General features: G+C 46.8%; 1 protein-coding gene across 9 annotated transcripts in view; it reads left to right on the top strand.

Annotated features, from left to right (window-relative positions):
* Positions 1-208: 208 nt before the first annotated feature.
* Positions 209-21,955, top strand: part of LOC137524433 (E3 ubiquitin-protein ligase RBBP6-like) — an 87,150-nt gene continuing 65,403 nt past the window's right edge. For 2 of the 9 annotated variants that reach the window (XM_068244275.1, XM_068244276.1), the window contains exons 1-4: positions 221-706; positions 7,823-7,922; positions 8,714-8,750; positions 15,198-15,275. In XM_068244275.1, the coding sequence (XP_068100376.1) occupies positions 541-706; positions 7,823-7,922; positions 8,714-8,750; positions 15,198-15,275 (381 nt within the window). In that variant the 5' untranslated portion in view covers positions 221-540. Of the gene's footprint in view, positions 707-7,822; positions 7,923-8,713; positions 8,751-15,197; positions 15,276-21,955 lie in introns of all 9 variants that reach the window. The other 7 variants (XM_068244279.1, XM_068244280.1, XM_068244273.1 and 4 more) reach the window with 7 other exon arrangements.

Raw genomic sequence — 21,955 nt, 5'->3', positions numbered from 1 at the left:
GGGGGGAGGATGGGTGGAGCCTGCTGCTGGCATCGCTTATCATTCCTCTAGACTGGAGAAGGGCGGAGTGTTCTGTACCTGCCACGCACGAAGGCTCTATTCTATTGGGACATGACAGATGGAGGGCGGAGTCTACAGTCCCTACAGCGCTCTACGCAGTTCTCTCTTGACTAGTCGGACTCGGCTGTAGAGGAGGGCGGGAACTGCTGCAGGAGCCTCCTTGTTCTTATTGGCGTGAGGGGGGCGGAGACTGCCCCACCATGTATGTTTGGATTGGCTCAGCTGCTCAAGGTAGAAAGGCAGAGCTGCGGAACTTCTTTCGGCAGTTGGAACGCATATGGTTACGCGTGAGGTATGCTCCGCCTCCGAAGGGCAGTTAGCCGCAGTCAGCCGTTGGGGGGCTTCAGAATATTGATGCTGCTGGAGCTGGCTTCCTGGGGGGCTGCTGTCTACCCCTATCTCATTCCTCGCTACGTCACTGACACTTCCGGGGAAACCCTCTGCGGGTGAAACCTGATTGTGCCTGTCCTGACTTGTAGTATGTCCTGCGTGCATTTCAAGTTTTTCTCCAGGCTCTCTGGTGACAAGGCGATCTTCAATGGACTGTGCATCTCCCTGGCTGACCTCAAAAAGAAGATCATGGCTCAGATGAGGCTGAAGGCAGAACATTGTGAGCTGCAGATCACCGATGCACTGACCCAGCAAGGTAAAGCCTGCAGCCTCTGGAAAATAATGAATGCTTTGGAAGGTGCTTTTACTGCTGTAATTTTCAACATTGGAAATAATTTTCTTCAATTCCTAGGACTTGCTTGCGTCGTCTTTGAGATGAATGGGAACTTTCATCTGTAGTAGTGGCTGGATAGTGTACTGGTTCAGTGCTCTGCCTTTGACATGGAAGACCAGGGTTTGTATCCTGGCTAGGGTCAGTACCTATTCAGTAAGAAGTCCTTGGGCAAGACTTCCTAAGGCCTCGTTCACATCAACTCAACCAGGGGCGTTTCTAGGGTCCTTGGAGATCAGTGGCACCTGTGGGCACCAGGCGGGGAGGTACATGCGCCGCGGCAAAAAAATGGGCGTGGCCATGCGGTGAGTGGGCGTGGCCATGGGTGGGGCCAAATGTACATGAACTTAGCAGCGGTGTAAGCTACGGATAACGGGCCTGCCCATCGAAATATTGGACGGAGCCCCCTGTCCTTTATTTCGATCATTTACAATCAGTATAGGCATAGATCAAAGATGTATACGCACATACAATTTTGATTGGTCAATCACTGACCCCCAATTTCCCACCCCCGTGCAGTAAGTGGGCCAACAGACAATGAATTTTATGAACAGAGCTAAAATTGGCTAATCAAAATTGTATGTGTGTACCAGGCTTTACAGCTAATACTGTACATACTGAAAGTAGCAGGGATCAGCATACAATACAGCTGGTTTACAATCAATAAAGGCACAGAGTAACACCTTACACTGTACACACTGGAGGTAAATCAGCACACAGTGCAAGCACTAGAGAACAGCGTATACTGTACATATTGTAGGCAGCAGAATTCAGCACACTGCAGCTAGCGTGCCAAAAATATGACGATCACGTTGTGCGGCGTGCTTATCGCGCCGCACCAAAAAATGGGTGGGCCATGGACCAGAATATAGGTGTGGTAACGGGTGGAGACAAATTTACATGAACCTAACAATGGTGGGACATCAGATTAGGACAGTGGTGGCGAACCTTTTGGAGGCCGAGTGCCCAAACTGCAACCCAAAAGTCACTTACCGGTATCTATCGCAAAGTGGCAACAGCATTTTAAACTAAATACTGTACAAACGTTTTAACTCATACATGAACATTATGGAAAATCCAAGTTGAAAATAAACTGTAAAGATAAACAATTTCATCCATCCTACTCCTGAAAAATGTATTCAATTTTTTAGAACCTCCCAGTTTTATTTTCTGTTTTAAAACGCTAAAAAAGTAGGTTTAATGCTATTGTCTCATATGATAAGGATTCAGCTTTTCCATAGTCTCGCAGTTAGCAATCATGTGACCCCCAACAAGACATATTCAGCAATCATGAGGCCCCCAACAAATCAGGAGGCCCCCAACAAGACAAATTCAGCAATCATGAGGCCTCCAACAAATCATGAGGCCCCCAACAAGACAAATTCAGCAATCATGAGGCCCCCAACAAGACAAATTCAGCAATCATGAGGCCCCCAACAAGACAAATTCAGCAATCATGAGGCCCCCAACAAATCATAAGGCTCCCAACAAGACACATTCAGCAGTCATGAGGCACATAAATAGGCAGAATGCCCTTTTAATATGGTAGCCCCCCCAAGTTAGGTAGTGAGTGACAGGGACCCCCAGGTTAGCTAGTGAGTGACAGGCGCCTCCAGTTAGGTAGTGAGTGACAGGGACCCCGATAGTGAGTGACAGGGAGCACCTTTAGGTAGTGAGTGAGTGCCAGGGAGCCCCTTTAGGCAGTGAGTGAGTGACAGGAAGCCCCTTTAGGCAGTGAGTGAGTGACAGGAAGCCCCTTTAGGCAGTGAGTGAGTGACAGGGAGCCCCTTTAGGGAGTGAGTGAGTGACAGGGAGCCCCTTTAGGGAGTGAGTGAGTGACAGGGAGGCCCTTTAGGGAGTGAGTGAGTGGCAGGGAGGCCCTTTAGGGAGTGAGTGAGTGACAGGGAGGCCCTTTAGGGAGTGAGTGAGTGCCAGGGAGCCCCTTTAGGAAGTGAGTGAGTGCCAGGGAGCCCCTTTAGTGAGTGAGTGAGTGCCAGGGAGCCCCTTTAGTGAGTGAGTGCGTGCCAGGGAGCCCCTTTAGTGAGTGAGTGCGTGCCAGGGAGCCCCTTTAGGGAGTGAGTGCGTGCCAGGGAGCCCCTTTAGGGAGTGAGTGCGTGCCAGGGAGCCCCTTTAGGGAGTGAGTGACAGGGAGCCCCTTTAGGGAGTGAGTGAGTGACAGGGAGCCCCTTTAGGGAGTGAGTGACAGGGAGCCCCTTGAGGGAGTGAGTGACAGGGAGCCCCTTTAGGGAGTGAGTGCGTGCCAGGGAGCCCCTTTAGGGAGTGGGTGCATGCCAGGGAGCCCCTTTAGGGAGTGGGTGCGTGCCAGTGAGCCCCTTTAGGGAGTGAGTGACAGGGAGCCCCTTTAGGGAGTGAGTGAGTGACAGGGAGCCCCTTTAGGGAGTGAGTGAGTGACAGGGAGCCCCTTTAGGGAGTGAGTGAGTGACAGGGAGCCCCTTTAGGGAGTGAGTGCGTGCCAGGGAGCCCCTTTAGGGAGTGGGTGCGTGCCAGGGAGCCCCTTTAGGGAGTGAGTGAGTGACAGGTAGCCCCTTTAGGGAGTGAGTGAGTGACAGGGAGCCCCTTTAGGCAGTGAGTGAGTGACAGGGAGCCCCTTTAGGGAGTGAGTGAGTGACAGGGAGCCCCTTTAGGCAGTGAGTGAGTGACAGGGAGCCCCTTTAGGGAGTGAGTGCGTGCCAGGGAGCCCCTTTAGGGAGTGAGTGCGTGCCAGGGAGCCCCTTTGGTGAGTGAGTGAGTGACAGGGAGGCCCCCCCTCTAGCCGCCGCCGCTCCCCCCCTACCTCTGAGCAGACCTCAGGATCAGCGGCGACCCGACCAGATGTACGAGCGGGCGCTGGACGCACCCGCTCGATATGCGGAAGTGATGTCACTTCCGCATATCAGTGCGGGCGCTGGGTCCTAGCGCCCGCACGATTGGTCGCCGGCTCGCCGCCTGATCCTGAGGTCTGAGACTGTCAGTGACGCGGCGGCTGGAGGGAGCCGCTGAGTCTTGACAGAGGGGGCGGCCGGGCGGAGATCCGTGGCACCCCAGGAAAGATTGGGGGCACGTGCCCCCCTAAAACAGGGCTAGCGACGCCCCTGAACTCAACACAGATGGCAGTGTGATCAGAACGCAACACGTACGATCGCACTCCATCTGCGCCGCTGCACTGCTGATCCCGTCCGTTGACAGTGATGAGATCAGCTCTGCGCTTGCAGGCAGCAGTACGCAAGCGCATCGTACTGCCGCGCAGCGCAGTAGATGTGAATGGCAGTAGGGCTGTCTATGTGCTTCTGCCGTTCCTGCGTGTCACCACCTCATATGAACTTCCAAATGTGCACGAAAGCGCGTATGATGTGAACGAGGCCTAACACTGCAGGGTGGCCCCTTGACGTCCCAGTGGCTGCAGCTCTTACGCGCTTTGAGTCCAACAGCAGAAATATACAAATGTTAGGATTATTTTTATTATCTTGCACCAATTGTCATCGCTTAGTCAAGCACCATGATCGATAGAGATTTCCTGAATTCATCATACAGCTTCTGGAGTCAGCGGGGTTCTTGTTTACGGCCTATCCTCAAACGGGGCATGATGACAAATTAATGTCAAAAGCTTTTGTGTGTAGTAGCAGAAAAAAAGCATTTGGCTTCCTCAAAAAGCTGCCACAAGCCATCTGAGTCTAACCCCCCCCCCCCCCCCCCCACCTAAGCCTAGGGAAGCCGCTGGCTTCTCATGACCTCCAGTCATTTGCTGCTGCCCGTCCCCCTCCTTAAAGAGAGCCCCAAAAAAGTAGGCTACCTGATCCGCGGGGCTGAGTGGTTCAGAAAGCTGTAAAAACAACCGCTCCCCGCCGCTCCCGTGGGCCACAATGGCCCACTTTTACTTTGGTGACCTATAGGTCACAATGCTGTGCTGAGAGACTGTGTGTCTCTCATAGCGTGCAGGGAGGTGGGGGAGCGGCAGGAGGCCTGGCCAGGGGAGAGAGCTGCCCAATGGCAGCTCAGGAAACCCTGCAGGAATGCCCCTGGTTGGCGTTTTGAACAGGGAATTCCTCTCCCCTGTGTTTACCTCCGAGTTAGCACAAATCTTGTTGCTAAACTTGGGGGGCTATAGCGCGGGGGGGGGGGGAGAGAAAACGGCGGTTGGGGGACACAGAGCCATGTCATTAGGCAGAGAACATGGCTTTGTGTCGGGTTCTCTTTAACATTAGGGCCGCTAATTGGGGTGCTCCTCTTCTGGCACGAGCACGGCCATGGTGCATGAGTGGCTCCTGCTTACGGAGCAGGAGCAGCTATACTTGCGCAGGTGCAGTACGGCTGAGCTGATGCCTGAAGAGGAGTGCGGCTTTCTTCAGGCATGGCAATGGTGCACGAGTGGCTCCTGCTTACTGCGCAAGGGCAGCCGTACTCACACAGACACACAGTACTGCCGCGCTCATGCCTGAAGAGGCGTGCGGCTCTTATGTGATTACCGACAAGCCTTTGTCAGTCTGACCCCTGCATGGGACATGAAGGATCCAGGCTTCCCTCTTAGGTAAGTACAGTATGTCTTGTGGTACCCGAAGTTTGCCTTGGGTACACTTTAATTCAGCTTAAAATTGCTGCTGTGTTCCCTACTTCACAAATTCTGGGTCCCCTGTGCCCCACTGCCTTCTGAGAGGGTGGTATGACTGAGTTGCCTCTCACCATCACCCCTGGTGCAGCAACACTAGATTGCACCCCAGTGCGTTTCTGAATCTTTAATTGACAGGCACTCGGGTTGATGACTGGAGCAGCAACACTAGATTGCACCCCAGTGCGTTTCTGAATCTTTAATTGGCAGGCCTCGGGGGTTGGCAATGTGGGAGTGACGCAGGAGGTTTTGGGATGTGATACTGGCATTATGGGAGGGGAGGAGTTGGGAGCTTCAAGTGTATCTGAGATGGGGCCCCTGCAATAAAATATACATCCCTAGGGCTTCCTCTGTCCTGATTGCTCCCATGGTGTCTGCCCCGTTCGCCTGTAACTGGCCCTGGAAAATCCATCAGTTGGGGCCAGTGGGCGCATGCGCATTCCGGCCAGGCTCGCTCCCTTGTCTTGCTTTCGTCGCCGGGAGCATTCTGCGTCTGTGCAGTAGTATGGGATGGCCATGGTGCACGAGTGGCTCCTGCTTACTGCGCAAGGGCAGCCGTACTCACACAGACACACAGTACAGCCGTGCTCATGCCTGACGAGGCGTGCGTCTCTTATGTGATTACCGATGAGCCCTTGTCAGTCTGACCCCTGCATGGGACATGAAGGATCCAGGCTTCCCTCTTAGGTAAGTACAGTATGTCTTGTGGTACCTGAAGTTTGCCTTGGGTACACTTTAATTCAGCTTAAAATTGCTGCTGTGTTCCCTACTTCACAAATTCTGGGTTCCCTGTGCCCCACTGCTAATTAAAGGGTGGTATGACTGAGCTGCCTCTCACCATCACCCCTGGTGCAGCAACACTAGATTGCACCCCAGTGCGTTTCTGAATCTTTAATTGGCAGGCACTCGGGTTGATGACTGGAGCAGCAACACTAGATTGCACCCCAGTGCGTTTCTGAATCTTTAATTGGCAGGCCTCGGGGGTTGGCAATGAGGGAGTGACGCAGGAGGTTTTAGGATGTGATACTGGCATTATGGGAGGGGAGGAGTTGGGAGCTTCAAGTGTATCTGAGATGGGGCCCCTGCAATAAAATATACATACCTGGGGCTTCCTCTGTCCTGATTGCTCCCATGGTGTCTGCTCCGTTCGCCCGTAACTGGCCCTGGAAAATCCATCAGTTGGGGCCAGTGGGCGCATGCGCATTCCAGCCAGGCTCGCTCCCTTGTCTTGCTTTCGTCGCCAGGAGCGTTCTGCGTCTTTGCAGTAGTACTGTGCAGGACGCTCCAGGCGATGTGATCACAGTGGGAGCATGCGTAGGACTTTCTGTGGCTAATTGTGGGCGAACGGAGAGGGGGAAGTGGATACTATGGAAGCGAACAGGCAGGAGGAAGCCCCAGGTATGTATATTGTATTGCTAATCCGCAATTTCAGGTTCCCTTTTAAAGTGTACCCAGGGCTATATGTGACATGATGAGATAAACGTGTATGTGCAATACAAAACTGGCCAAAACACTCAATTTCAGTGGGGGTTGAATAATTTTGAACACAACTGTATCCATAAAAGTTTTCCTGGCAGAATACAACTTCTGAGGGCAGGGAGAGATAGATGAAATCTATGAACTATTGACCTTTTTCTAACTCTGGGACCCTTAATTGGCTGCCAATGTGTAGAGACAGTAAAATATTCAACCTACTTTGTAAATGTTTAAATATAAAACCAAGAGATATCTTAAAAAAAGTTATATTTAGGAGTAGGAGGATAAATATAATTGATCATCTCATCTGTTTATTTTCACCATTGGGTTCGCTTTAAAGTGAACCTGTAAGGAGCAACATTTTATAAGTTAGATACTTACCTCATTTACAGAAAGCCTCTGGATAGTCCATAGACTTTCAGAACCCCCGGGTGCCCACCGCTGCTCAGAACCCTCTACCTTTTTGTGGCAGTGCTTCTGTCAGTGAATGAGCACCGCCACATATGTGCTATTACGGTTCGTCTATGCACACTCACACAAAGCCGCTTGTACATGGATGAAAACGATATACACAAGTTGCTTTGTGCATGTGCAGTTCACCCACTCAGTCACAAAAACATTTTCAACGAAACCAGAGGGTCTCAGCATAGAGGCTTGGACTATGCACAGGCTTACCTCTACTGAGGTAAGTATTATATTGTTCGCTTAGCTTCGGGTGCGCTTGAATTGGCTTCAGGGTGCATAGCTGTCTTCTGGGACGATAAGGTCACATGACCCTCAGAGGTGAGTATTGGAGGTGTTTACGGAGAGGGGGAATAAACGGGTAGGTGAGTTCGGAGGAAGGCATAGTTTTAGAAAAATCTTCGGAAATTGTATTCCTAGTATGTTTGAGAAATCCAATGTGGTATAAACACATGATGTTTTTTAATAAAATCTGTTCATATTTTATTTGTCCACTATAGAATACACAGATGAGGCTACTCTCATTCCGAAGAACTCATCTGTTATTGTCCGGAGAATTCCGATCGGAGGACTGAAAAATACAACCAAAACCTTTTTCCTGTGAGTTCTATGTCTTATTTATGTTGTCACGTGCTACATGCATGATGAAATAAACTGAAGTAACTCTTAAACGAAACTCTTGGTACTGATATTTGCCGGGTCCTATGTAGACACTCAGCAGCGTAGCACATTAGGATCTGTATGTAGCTGATAGGAATTGGTTATGTTAAAGTGGAACTGTAGATATTCCTAGGTACAATACCGAAATTGTAAAGAGACCCCAAGGTGAACACAAAGATTCCAGCGCAGGAGATTTGGGCGCAGCCGGCGCCACCATAGACCGTAATAGGAATTACGGCTATAGCAGTGCACAGTGAGTAACTTCAGCACCGTCAGCAGACGGAGTTGAAGTTACTTTTAAAACACTGTCATTCGGGACCCGAATTACATCATTACCCACCATCCAAGTGGACCTGGAGGGGGAATAGTAATGTACGCCACTGGGACTTGTGCAGCAGCAGAATAAGCCGTATATAGGCTGTATCCTGTGCCCAAGTCTCCCGGCGGCGATTTCCTTTGTATGCCCCCGAGGTGGTGTTTAAAAAATAAATATATACATTACCTGATGCAGCTTGTCTTCCGAATCCCGACATACCCCACCCCCCATAACAAAAAAAAAACCAGCTTTCAAACAATTGTCTGCCATTGACATTAGAATGAAGCCTCCTATGTTTGAATACAGCTGGCTTTATGAAGAAGAGAAAAACCTATGCAGTTAGTTTGTATTTCATTTGTTTTGATCTATTGTTATTTCGATCTTAATATTTTTGCTCTTGTCATTTCCATTGCAGACACCGTAATGAGCAAGAGAGTGGAACGCTAAAAGCAGTATGTAATCCCACAATTCCCCTTTTCCTTATACCTCTTTACTGCAGGATTTAGAGAGCAGGCTCACACCTGCTTATTTCTCTTCATGTGTGCTTCCTATGTGTAGGTAGATAAAAGCAAGGTATTGTGAAAGTCATATACAATGGTCAAAGGTAGGCATAAACCATATAATGTGGTAAATAATCAGTATCTACCTGATATTGTTTACCACCCACTTAAAGGACATACGAGGTCACCAATAAAATAAATCTTTACTTACCCGGGGTTTCTTCCAGCCCCTGAAAGTCTTCTGGGTCCCTTGCCGCAGCTCCTCTGGTGTTCCCCACTATCCGCCCGTACTGCTGCGCGCGGCCTCGAACGCCTACTACTGATGATGATGACGCGGGCGCATTCGTGCACAAGTGGGGCAAGCTGTACAGATGGCCTGCGGGACCCCGGGGAGCACCGGAGCTGCGGCGAGGGACCCAGAATACTTCCGGGGCAGAAGAAACCCCGGGTAAGTAAAGACGTATTTTATTGGTCACCTCGTATGTCCTTTAATATTAGATCAGATCTTGGCACAGTCCTGATCATCCAACTCCACAGTTTATGAAACTTCTGACTCCATGTCCCCAGGGCCTCCTCGATCCTGACTCCCTGGTGCACAACAGTGTGACCTTCGGCATTAGGGAAATCATTTTCCCTGGGTTGCTTTTATTTAAAGATTTGACATTCTGGATCTTTAGGATCCTTTGCTCAGCAATATGATCACAATGCAGTGCTGCCAAAAAGTCATGATTGCTGCATGGCATTCGATGTGAAAGCCCCTTAGGAATATAATTGTATCAAATTGCGATGTTATTCATTTGTCCGTTGCAAATGTGGCCAGGAGCGTTTTGTGCCTGCGCAGTAGTTACTGTGCAGGCGCAGAGCGCACCTGACCGTGGGAGTGCCATGGGGTTGCGTACGGCCAGGACTCCAAAAACTTGCATTCGGTAACTTTTGTCAGTTAGCTATTGAATGATGTCATTTTTACAATATCTTGTTATCTTTTGTCTATATAATTCTCTTGGCTTGTAACAGTACAGAAACATTTTCTTTTGTATACTTTTAGGGTAAAAGTACAATAGATCTACACTGTAAAATGTTTTCAGTAGATTAGACCTTCAATTAAATCATTAACTCTAACAAATAAATGTATTGAAAACTAGGGCATTAATATTGACAAATACCTTGCAGCTTGCATGTGGACGCCACGGTAAAGGGTGTTGGAGGTAAACTGAGTTAAATCAACTGCTTAATGAACGTGTGAGCCAGATGCTCTACAGTCTACACCATTGTGGCGCTGCTGCAAAAAGCCAGCAGTTTAAACAGAACTTGGCATCTAAACAACCTGCTGAGATCACAAAGAGGGTTCTGGAGTTTACTGAGCGTGCCCAGTTATCTCGGCACACCAAGAGCAAGGAGTGACAATGCAATAAGCTTAACATCTTATTACTGCAGACCAGCAACAAAAGAGGAGACCTCAATGCCACCTCCCTTATAAAGTTCCCTGGTGTCTAATAGCCCCTCTCCATCCCCTATACATTTCCCTGAAGTTTAGTGGTTCTCCTTCCCCTATACCAGGTATGTCAAACCGGTCCTACGAGGGCCGAGATCCTCACACATTTTTGATACAGCTCAAATGAATTGATAAGTCTGAATCAGGAAAGGTGTGGTCCATCAGGTAGAACACATTCCTTTCTTTCTGAGTCCATCCTAAACATTGGCATGGATCTGGCCCTCCAGGCCTGGAGTTCGACACATGTGCCCTGTAACATCTGCAACTATGGCGGCTGCGGACACGCAGGGTATACCCGCAGCCGCCTTTGTTCCCTGTTCTCAGGCCACATCCGTTCCGTCGGCGTCTAGCACGCCGGGAACGGTACTGTCTCCTGCTCATACGGTCGCAGTATCGCGCGGGCGCGCGCGGAGACAGGACCTTTATGCTGGAAGAAGGCGCGTCAGCTAACCTGCCGGTCGGCTGACGTCAGAGGTGACTCACGCCGCTCAAATTGGCTGATTGGTAAGTGGCGCGGCTGTGAGCTCTCCTCGGCTTCTTAAGCCTTCACCGGTCATTTGCAACTTGTCTGCTGTTGCGAATACACTCGTGTTAGCGCTCAGACCTTAGACTAGTATCCGGTGTGCTTTGATCTGGGAGGAAACCAGGGATTTCACACAAGACTAGGACTATTGTTATATTGTAATACTGATTACCTGTGTATGATTCTGGCTATACTCTGACCTTGCTATTGCTCATCGATTCTGTACTTCTGCCTATCTGACCTTAGTTGCTGAACCTCTGCCTGATAACTCACTATTCTTCTGCCTCATGTTTCTGTACTGTATTCGCCTCTCAGTTGCCAAACCTTGCCTGTCTGACCTCTCTACTCACCAGTGGGCCCTTGCCACTGGTGCGGTGCTCTTTCGATTAAATACCCACCAGCTCCTCTGGTGAGGTTTAAGTTATACAGCTCCTGTGACTGATAGTACCTTACCAGCTCCTCTGGTAAGGTCTAGTTAATCTATTCAGTCGCTTGTGCTGATAGTACCTTAGCAGCTCCCCTGGTAAGGTTTAAGCAAACTTTGTTGTCACTCCTGTTGTTAGTACTTTACCAGCTCCTCTGGTAAAACCTATTATTTATACTACTGTTGTTGCAGCTAGTACTCACCAGCTCCCCTGGTGAGGGCTAGCACTGTTATTGCAGCTAGTACCCACCAGCTCACCTGGTGAGGGCTAGCACTGTTGTTTCAGATAGTACTCACCAGCTTCTCTGGTGAGATCTATCCATTTAATCTACTGTTGCACCAAACACTTTACACCTCTGTTTCTCAGCTGTCTATACTTGCATTATTGGTGATACTGCAGATCACCACATAATCGGGTATAGAATCTGTCTTATTGGTGATTCTGCAGATCACACAATAATCAGACGTCTGTGTGCTACACCAATTGTTACATGCCCTATACAGTTCCCTGGTTTCTAGTGCTGTCCCCCTCCCCATATGGCTTCCCTGGTGATCAAGGGCTTACCCTCCAATTTGGCTTCTCTGATGGTCTAGAGTGTCTGACCTCTGGCTCTGAGGGCCAGATTTGGCCCATGGGCTATAGTTTGACGTGTTTGCCTTAGAGCAACAAGGGTAAGGGAATATGGTGACCAGATGATCCTGGTTACCTGGGACAGTCCCTGAATTAGGCTTCCCTGTCCCAGGGTCCCCAAAAGTTACAAAAATGTCACGTAGGTGACCTGTGGCCGAAAGTGTCAGGTAATGTCCTGTCCAGGATCCTCCGGTGGGGCACCGCTCTGTGGCCGCATAATAAAATACCGCCCCTCCCGGCTTCTCATTGGCCCGCTCACAGAAGCACACAAATCCACCCACTCAGTGAGCTCTGAGCTCCAGGCGTGGCCATGCGATGTAGCTCCGTCCCTCATGGTGCCACTGGGGTTGTTGGGGCGAGGTGTAGTGCATGCAGAGGCTCCAGCATGCTGCCTACATGTGTGACTTCACTGGTGTCTATAAAAGAACACAGCAGCAGCTGAGCCAAGGCCACAAGGGACAGAAAATGATACCATGCTTATATAGACTCCCAAAAATACCTGGATGGTACATCCCCCTTCAAGAAGAATCGTTTGTAAACAGCTACAGAACATGTTATGTCTGCACTCCCGACCCTTCCCTTCTAGCATGCAAATCAGCAGTATCATGTACACCAAAACACAATATTTGTCTTCCGCTTTATAACTGGAGCATGGCTAATGGAAATGTTTTCACAATAAACAATACCTTTCCAACACAATTGTTGTTTTATTACTTTATTTTATGAAATGCTATACTGCTGATAATATTGTAGCTAGTAACACTGATAACTGCAATCCTTCACTAATCTTTAAAATCTTTAATAAAAAAAATATTGGGATGGAAATAAGCAAATCATTTGCTGTATCTTTTCACTTTATTGCAAGTTTTATTGTAAACTGTTGACTGGCATTTGAAATAGATTGTCAGGCAAATGTTTAAAGCCTCACTCAAGCCTCAGCTGTTTGTTATTTGCCGAGTAGTGTTGGGGTATCCGGCATATTCCAATTCAGAACAGTGTTCCTAAATCTGCCATTCAGAACCTGAATCTTTGTGCTTGCCCACCGTGTGGCAGTTAGGGCAGGTTAGGGCAGGTTCACACTGTAAGGCCGGATCCACACTATAAGCGCTTTTCTGAACGCTTTGTGATTGATTAGCGCTTTCTGAGCCCTTTTTAAAAATTTCTCCCATTCACTTTCATTAAAAATCGCAGTAAAAATCACCGTGTTCACGTACGTGAAAAATTTGCTTGCGATTTTTACAGCGATTTTAATGAAAGTGAATGCGAGAAATTTTTAAAAAGCGCTATTCATTAACAAAAAAATCTCAGAAAAGCTTAGAGACTTGCTGAATCGCGATTGCTAGCGTTTAGCGCAAGTGCTAGCAATTGCTAGTGGAAAAGGGCCCTGCTTTTTCCAAGCACTTGTGATTGTAAAATGTAATGCTATGCAGGGCCGGTTCTAGACTTTTCAATGCCTGAGGCAAACTTGTGAGGATGCCCCCCCTTCCCATTTTGGAATGATCGTACATCACCTGACAATTTGCACGGCATGTTATACAGTAGCTGCGGTTCGAGTTTTGTTAGATAATGCTAATATGCCATGTAATATTTCCGCTTTATTTAATGCCGCAGTCAGCAAGGGAGCATATGCAACAACCTGAGACATGACATGCTGCAGCTCAACACATTAACACACTAGATGGCTGACTGGCTGCGGGTCTGTGACAAACTGCTCACATTCAGCCAGTCAGCCGTCCTCCATTCCTCCTCAGTCAGGACAGCAGTGCCACCTCCTGTGCAAGTAAAATGAAACACTGCTGCTTTCCTGCCTCGCACCTCCTCACTCACTGTCAGACTCCTCACATATTTATTTATTGTATTTATAATGTGCCAACATAATACGCAGCGCTGGATATTAGTTAAGGTTACAGACAATATTTAGGGGTGACATACAGCATTAAGACAATACAGGAATACATGCAAACCAGATCACGCAGCACAGTATGAGTACAAGGTAATGCTTAGTCAGTCACTGGCTGGGAGCATGGAGATTAGGCAAGTTGAGTTCAAACAGATCCATTTGATGGGTGAACGGTAATGGAGATGCATGAACAGGTAGCAGACGTAATGAGGACCCTGCCCGAAGGCTTACAATCTAGAGGGAGAGGTAGGGGCACGAAAGGTATCCCTCACGCTCCTCCTATTGTGTCAGCAACCTCTTCTTTCAAATTGTAAGTCTTTGGCAGGGCCCTCCCTCCTTGTGTATTGTACTTGATTGTGCATCCTGCTCACAGAATATCGATTTACTGGGACTGCTACTCCAGTGTATGATCTGGCATTGTGTACTTTATTCCTCATTGGCTGTATTGTGTTGACTGTCAACCCTATTATTATTGCCTGAACCCGTATTTACTCTACAGCGCTGCGTAATATGTTAGCACTATATAAATCAAATAAGTAGTAAAAATAATGAACAAGGGGTTATTGTAGGAGCCTAGGAGGATCTGCAGCATGGTGGCGTAGTGGTTAGCGCTCTCGCCTTGCAGTGCTGGGTCCTTGGTTCAAATCCCAGCCAGGTCAACATCTGCAAGGAGTTTGTATGTTCTCCCCGTGTCTGTGTGGGTTTCCACCTGGAACTCCAGTTTCCTCACACCCCAAGAATATACAGATAAGTTTGTACAGCGCCACGGAATATGTTGGCACTTAATAAATTAATAATAATACGTTAATTGCCTTCCCCTTAAAATTGTCCCTAGACTACAATAAATGCACTACACGATACATACATACTTACATACATAGACATATGACTATGGTAGGGAATAGACTGTGAGCGCCTCTGAGGGAAAGTTAGTGACTAGACAATATACTCTGTACAGTGCTGCGGAAGATGTCGGTGCTGTATAAATACTAAATAATAATAATCTGCCCACTCAATTTGAGGTTCTTCTGAAATTTGTATATAGAAATATGAGCCCCCTGTAGTCCATGGGCTCTCGTCCGTTTCACCGCAGTCAACCCCAACAAGTTCTCCGATTGAGCCATTCGGTGGCTACTGTGCATGGCCAACCCTGGCCTCGCGCCTCCTTGGTCTCAATCCTGTGTCCGGGAGCATTCTGCGCCTGCAGTTACAAGCTCTAACTAACTGCGCAGGCACAAAACGCTCCCTGCCACTGAAGCGTGACTGAGGAGGTGCGTGGACTGACCATGCATGTCAACAACTACTGGGATGGAAAGCAGGAAAATGGATGGGATCAGACAGACACCGAGGGAGTACAGGGGGCAGGAGGAAGCCTTTTGTTGTTTTTGTTTCACTTTTACTTAGAGACATATATTCTTGTGTCTTTCAGATTGGCCGAAGTCAGAACCAAGTGGGACATTCATTCCACAACTACTCAGCTCAGGGAGCTTCCAAGCCAATAAAGCCGGTCAGCTTCCAGTACACAGTACAGATACAGTAAATTCATATTTCAGACTGCAGAGTCAGATAAATGATAGCTGCATATATAGTCTATAGCATAAGGCAAAACCCCAAATCAGTTAAAGAATAGGGATGAGTGAGAATGCCTCTGGCAGTCTCACAACAATTACCCCCAACTTCGGGTGGTTCTGGGAATTTCTCAGGAATTTTCGCTGGAACAGTATTGCAAATTAATTGATCGATAGAACGATCAATATATTAGTGATCAGGAAATGATGATAAATGGATCATTTGTTGTCAATTGGCACCATCCAATACTATCAATCAAGTACTGTGCCTAACCTATTTGTACACTCACGTCTACCTACAACTTCACTCAAGGAATGCTGCAGCTGACAGTTGTTCTCATGGTGCATGAGAACTCCTCCCTCCTCCCGCCTTTACATCTGCCCGTGGTGGAATCTGATCAAGAAAGACAAACTTACAAGCACATTGCTATTAAAGATACCAGTCTTCCTGGTATCAGGATCAGTAAAAGTCAGCAAAATTCCTTTTTAAAGGGAATCTGGAGTGAAAATAAACTTATGAATCATATGTGTAGTACTGCTAAGAAATAAAACATTATTAGCACAGATATAAGCCTCATATTGTTTCCAGTCCAGGAAGAGTTAAAGGGAATCAGAGATGAACTATATATGAAAAAATGAAAAAGAAGTTATACATACCTGGGGCTTCCTCCAGCCCCATATGCACGGATCGATCCCACGCCGCCGTCCACCACTGCCTGCATCTACGAGAACGGGCTCTCGTCGCTGACGTCATCGGAGCTGGCTACGCAGGAGAAGTGCGCCCTCTACGTATCTCTTCATACACTCCTGCAGAGATATGCAAAGAGCGCACCTCTGCTACATTTAGACTGGCTCCGACTGGCAGATCAGCGCGGAGCCGGTTCTCGTAGCTGCGGGCAGAGGAGGATGGCGGCGTGGGATTGATCAGCCCGTATGGGGCTGGAGGAAGCCCCAGGTATGTATAACTTTATTGTTCTCAGCTATGGTTCCCTTTAAAGTAAACTAGAGACCTCCCAAGTAAAGATTTGATATTTACCCGGGGCTTCCTCCTGCCCCATAAACACATCTGAGCCCCACGCCATCCTCCCGCGGTCTACCGTTCAGCCACTATCAGTCCCAGTATCTAGCTTAGTCGGGTCCAGTCTGGGTTCTCTGCATGCTAGGATCTCCCGCACATGTGCAGTAGAGCCAGACTGACACGACTCAGACGTGTTATTGGGCAGGAGGAAGCCCCGGGTAAGTATCAAATCTTGAATTACGAGGTCAATAGTTTACTTTAAGAAACTTCAGTTATCTATGCAAAAGAACTTCAGGGAGCTCTGCTTTGGTGTTGGACAGCACTGTCTTTTGAAGCACTATCTCAACTGTCTCTCATTGCTTCTTGTTTGTTTATGGTTTTACTGCAGAGGAAAGTTCAAAGGGTCATTAGCTCTGCTCTGTTTCATCATTTAAAATGCTGAGTGTAGTGTGTAAACTGCAAATATTAGAGAGTGATTTTGAAAAAAAGCTATATACCGGAAATTAAAAATATGCTACTAATGTTTGCTTTGCTACTTTGCTACTAATGTTCTATTATCCGTACTGCACATACAATTTGTTATATCATACATTTTTTTCCGCTTCAGTGTCACTTTTAAATTGTACTTTGCACGTGTATGAGAGAGAATTTTACTCGTGAGTTGTTTGTTTAACTTGATTTTTTAGTCCTAAGTGAAGAGACACGGACCTCAGGCTTCCATAGAGTTACACGCTAGAGTCCCACTGTTTTCTCTTCTGTTATGGTTTTAGTTTATCTATGAAGAGTATTTCACAGGCCTTTAAAGATTTGTAATGAAAAAGCACTAAAAAGCAAGAGCACAACTCGTACCAGAGACGGCTTATGTATTGAAAATGCACAAATAACTGTAGTGCATTTATTCACCTAAATGCAGAATTTAAAAAAAATGCTCTTTTTTTAAAGAAAGATATTATTTAATGGCATTCAGTTAAAACAATGACTTGTACAGTGATAATGAAAATAGATGTTTAAAGTGTACCTGAAAAGGTACACTGTGCCTTATTTATATTTACCTGGTGCTTCCTCCACCCATGAGGACCATGGGCTCTCTCACTGTCCTCCCAGGCTGCTACAATCCTCAGCTGGCTGTCCCGGTATAGAGCGCAACTGAGCAAATATACTGAGATATCCTGAGATCTAAAGACAGCTGAGTTCCGTACACAGTCAGGAGCCGTTTTTATTGGCTCCTGACCTCCTGATCAATGTGAGCCAATCACAGTGATCAGGAAGTACTGAATTGAAAAAAAGCTCTTGTCCTTAAAGGACATCCGAGGTGAAAATAAAGTGATGAGAAAAACAATTGTATCTATCCTCCTTCACCTAATAATTACTATTTTTAGATATCCCACAGTTTTATTTTATATTTAAATCTAGTTTTTAAGTTTTTACTGTTTCATTGTCTCTGCTCAATGACACCTTCATTAAAGTATGCCAGAGCTAAAATCTATGAATTATTTACCCTTTTTATCTCTTTCCTGCTCTCGGAAGCCATTTACTGACAGGAAAGTATTTTATGGCTGTAATTACTTATCAGTGAGGATTATGCTATAGTCCAGTGTTGCCAACTCATCCCTTTAATTACTGACACATCTAAGTTATACAGGTTCTGGGGCTACTTACACATAATCAGTGCCTTACCTGCCTCTACCTAGCCACGAAACCTGTATAATTCATATGTGTCAGTAATTAAAGAGATGAGTTGGCAACACTGCTATAGTCTGACCCAGTCCAACCTGGTCCCGACCCAGACAGAAACGGTCCCTTGCAAACCTGATATTTTACTCTTTTAGGCAGAGAAAGAAAAAAAGGAAAACGGTCTAGTTATTCATGGGCTTGGCACTGTACATACACATGTCTGTCTCATCATGTCACATGTCATCTCAGTTGTTCTTTAAAGGGGCCAGAGTCTGCCGTCCCAAAGTGGTTAAAGTGATCCTAAAGAAATTTTGAACAATACGAACAAAGTATATAATAATACAATGCATAATCTGGCATTACCTTCAGTTATAGATGGCTTGAACCTCCGATTTTAGGTTCGCGAACCTTCGAACGTGAACCTCCGCAAAAAGTTTGGTTTGCGCAAACTTTTCGAACTGCAATAGACTTCAATGGGGAGGCGAACTTTGAAAACTAGAAACATTGATGCTGGCCACAAAAGTGATGGAAAAGATGTTTCAAGGGGTCTAACACCTGGAGGGGGGCATGGCGGAGTGGGATAGACGCCAAAAGTCCCGGGGAAAAATCTGTATTTGACGCATAGCAGCGTTTTAAGGGCAGAAATCACATTGCATGCTAAATTGGAGGCCTAAAGTGCTTTAAAACATCTTGCATGTGTATACATTGATCAGGGAGTGTAATTAGTGTACTGCTTCACACTGACACACCAAACTCACTGTGTAACGCACCGCAAACAGCGGTTTGTGTTGTGACGGCCGTGCTGGACTGGTGCGCACCATGGCAAGAGTGCAGGCGATAGCGGTTTTCAAGCCCATATGGTCGCCAGGCTGAGGTAGCTCAATGACAGAACAACAGTGACTGTCCAGCTGATCAAATTTGGTCTGTCCACAATGAAGCAACGACCTTATAATTCCCCCCCCCCCCCAGTGACTGCTGGTACAACAATGTGCGGTTACACAGGTGCAGTGAATAGGTTGCAGTGACTGCTGGTACAACAATGTGCGGTTACACAGGTGCAGTGAACAGGTTGCAATGACTGCTGGTACAACAATGTGCGGTTACACAGGTGCAGTGAATAGGTTGCAGTGACTGCTGGTACAACAATGTGCGGTTACACAGGTGCAGTGAATAGGGGATTAGTATTACAAATGTGCAACTGTCACACACACACAGGTACCGTGAACAGGTGCAGCAACTGACTGGTATATAACACTGCGTGCGCTCACGTAGGTAGGTAGGTGCACTGAACAGGTGGGTATGCAGTGATTGGTATTACAAATGTGCAGCTGTCACACACACAGGTACCGTGAACAGGTGCAGCGACTGACTGGTATATAACACTGCGTGCGCTCACGTAGGTAGGTAGGTGCACTGAACAGGTGGGTATGCAGTGATTGGTATTACAAATGTGCAGCTGTCACACACACACAGGTAGTCACTGAATGTGCTGGGCCTGGCAGTGGCACAGTAGGAATTACCAAGGGGCCAAGGTCCAGCAGCTGCGACTGACTGACAGGGCTGTATATGCAACACAAGTGTCTGTGGGACACACACACACACAAAAATAAAAAAATAGATCACAAGAACAGCATTAGCTCTCAAAAGAGCTGTTGATGAGGAGTGCTTTTTAGCAATAAGTATCAGCAAGAAGGAGCAACCTAACAAGCCTAACACAAGAGCCTAACTAAGCTTTCCCTATGTCAGCAGGTTCTCTCCCTTTTCTAATTACTGCAGTCACACGAGTGAGTGCCTGCGTTTTACAAGAGGGGGGGGGGGGCTCCAGGAGGGAGTGTAGCCTGATTGGCTACCCTGTGCCTGTTGACTGTGATGTAGAGGGTCAAAGTTGACCCTAATGATGTAGTATAGGGGGCGGGTCGAACTCGCGCGAATAAGGCCATCTCTACCTTCAGTGTAAGTTGCGTACGTACATTTTCAGATGTTCTAGAGATGAAACAGATGACCTGAACAAAAAAAAAAAAAAAACGTAATTCAGGCAGGGAACACACTTGACAGTTTTTGTACACTGTTTCTGCACAGAAAAACGGAGAACTCACGTTAATCAATGGGCTAGTTAACACCTAATGCATTTTTCGTGCGCAGAAAAAAACTGACATTCTGCATCATGATTCTGCTCATTTTGTCAGTTTTCTATAACAATTACATCAGCTGCTGTGAAAAAACGCCCACGTTTTTCTCCAGAGAAACACACTTGATGTGCAGAAAACATACGCAGAAAAATGTGCACAGAAAACTGCCTCAGTCTCCACTGAAGGTAAACTCTGTGTCAGTTAATATTCCTCTTCATTTTCAGGTTTATCCAAGACTGGGGCACTACTGACATCTAGTGTTTAGTGAATTGCAGTATTTTTCATACAGTGTGGAGATTGCCAGTTTGATGACAATAATTTCGACTCATATATAGATGAAAACTGTACACACCTGCAATATTTGTGATTATTGGGGATCATAGCAACACGTACTGCTCTAAGGGGAGGAGCAAGGACTTGTGAATGACACCCTTGCTGCGAGTGCTTACTTTACAATGTACCTGAGGGGACATATGACATGATGAGATAGACGTGTATGTACCGTGGCAAGCATACAAATTTTCTTTCTTTCTGCCTGAAAGTATTAACATTTAGGTAGAATCACTGAAAGGGAGAAGTCGCCCCAAAAAATAACCGTGGATGTAATAAATGTAAAAAAAGGCTTTTTTAGGTGCTCCAAACTCTGCACATTGGCTACCCAGACACTGCTTTCTTTTATCTGAGGAAGCGGACTGTGCTCCGCGAAACGCGTTATTGTTTTTGTGTCTGATCATTAAAATTTCTGTGATATTAGCATTCTTCTTAGAGGTAAGACATTTTACATCTATTACATCCATGGCTATTTTTATTTTTTGGGGTGCCTTCTTCCTCCCAGTGATATTGTGTACAGCCCAACTATTATAGGTAGCTGTCAATTGTTTGTTTTGTGTACCCAAACAATCGTTTTTTTCTGGAGTCCGTCCCATACATTTGAAGACAAAACCTGAGTCGGAACGGTATTTCCTCCCTTGCTTTTATATTGTGGTTGCTGGTCTTGCAACTCACCTTTGTGAGTACCTCATCACTTTGTATTTATTCCAGAACCTGACGTTAATATACTACACCATAAGGGGCTCTTGGTCTCTCTCTGTGTTTTTCCTGTATCCGTAGGAAGTCTTGGGACTCCTCTGGACTACACACTTCCTAAAATTTAGGTAGGGTTCACACTCAAGTTAAATTATAAAAAAAAAAAAGTTATGGGAAACTTGAGATGAATAAGAATGAAGCATTTACACTTACCTAGGGCTTCCTCCAGCCCCCTTCAGGCCGTGGGATCCCTTGCTGTCTCCCTGGGCCTCTCCGATCCTCTGCTGGCCGTTTCATTATATTTGCTCAGTGGCGCTCTATACCGGGATTTCCATGCCTTTGCCGCACATCTAATAAAATTCAATACAGAATCGTATTTCTTGCCGCATAAATTCACACATCACATGCTCCCTTTCATTAGCTCTGGTAAATAATTGCATGCAAAAATTTGCACATGAACACAATTATTTTTTTTTTCAACAAAGACATTTTATTAAAGGTAATCTTAACTGACAATAATTAAAAAAAAAAAGTTTAATTTACCTGGGGCTTCTACCGCCCCCCTGCAGACGTCCTGTGCCCGCACCAGGACAAAACGATCCTCTGGTCCCCTATCGCACCTCAGTTTCGTTTTGCCGATTGACCAGTCGTGGGCCACTGTGCACGTCCTCGCTCACACCGCTGTGCAGTACGAGAAATCTTGACGTGAGAATGAGTGAGTATACAATGCTGTATAGAGAGAACAGAGGCCCTGGATCAAGCACCACTCAAA

This window comes from Hyperolius riggenbachi, chromosome 7 (genome assembly GCF_040937935.1).
Source record: "Hyperolius riggenbachi isolate aHypRig1 chromosome 7, aHypRig1.pri, whole genome shotgun sequence".
Taxonomy (NCBI): domain Eukaryota; kingdom Metazoa; phylum Chordata; class Amphibia; order Anura; family Hyperoliidae; genus Hyperolius; species Hyperolius riggenbachi.
Note: the sequence above shows the minus strand (reverse complement) of the source record. Positions and strands in the feature narration are given on the sequence as shown.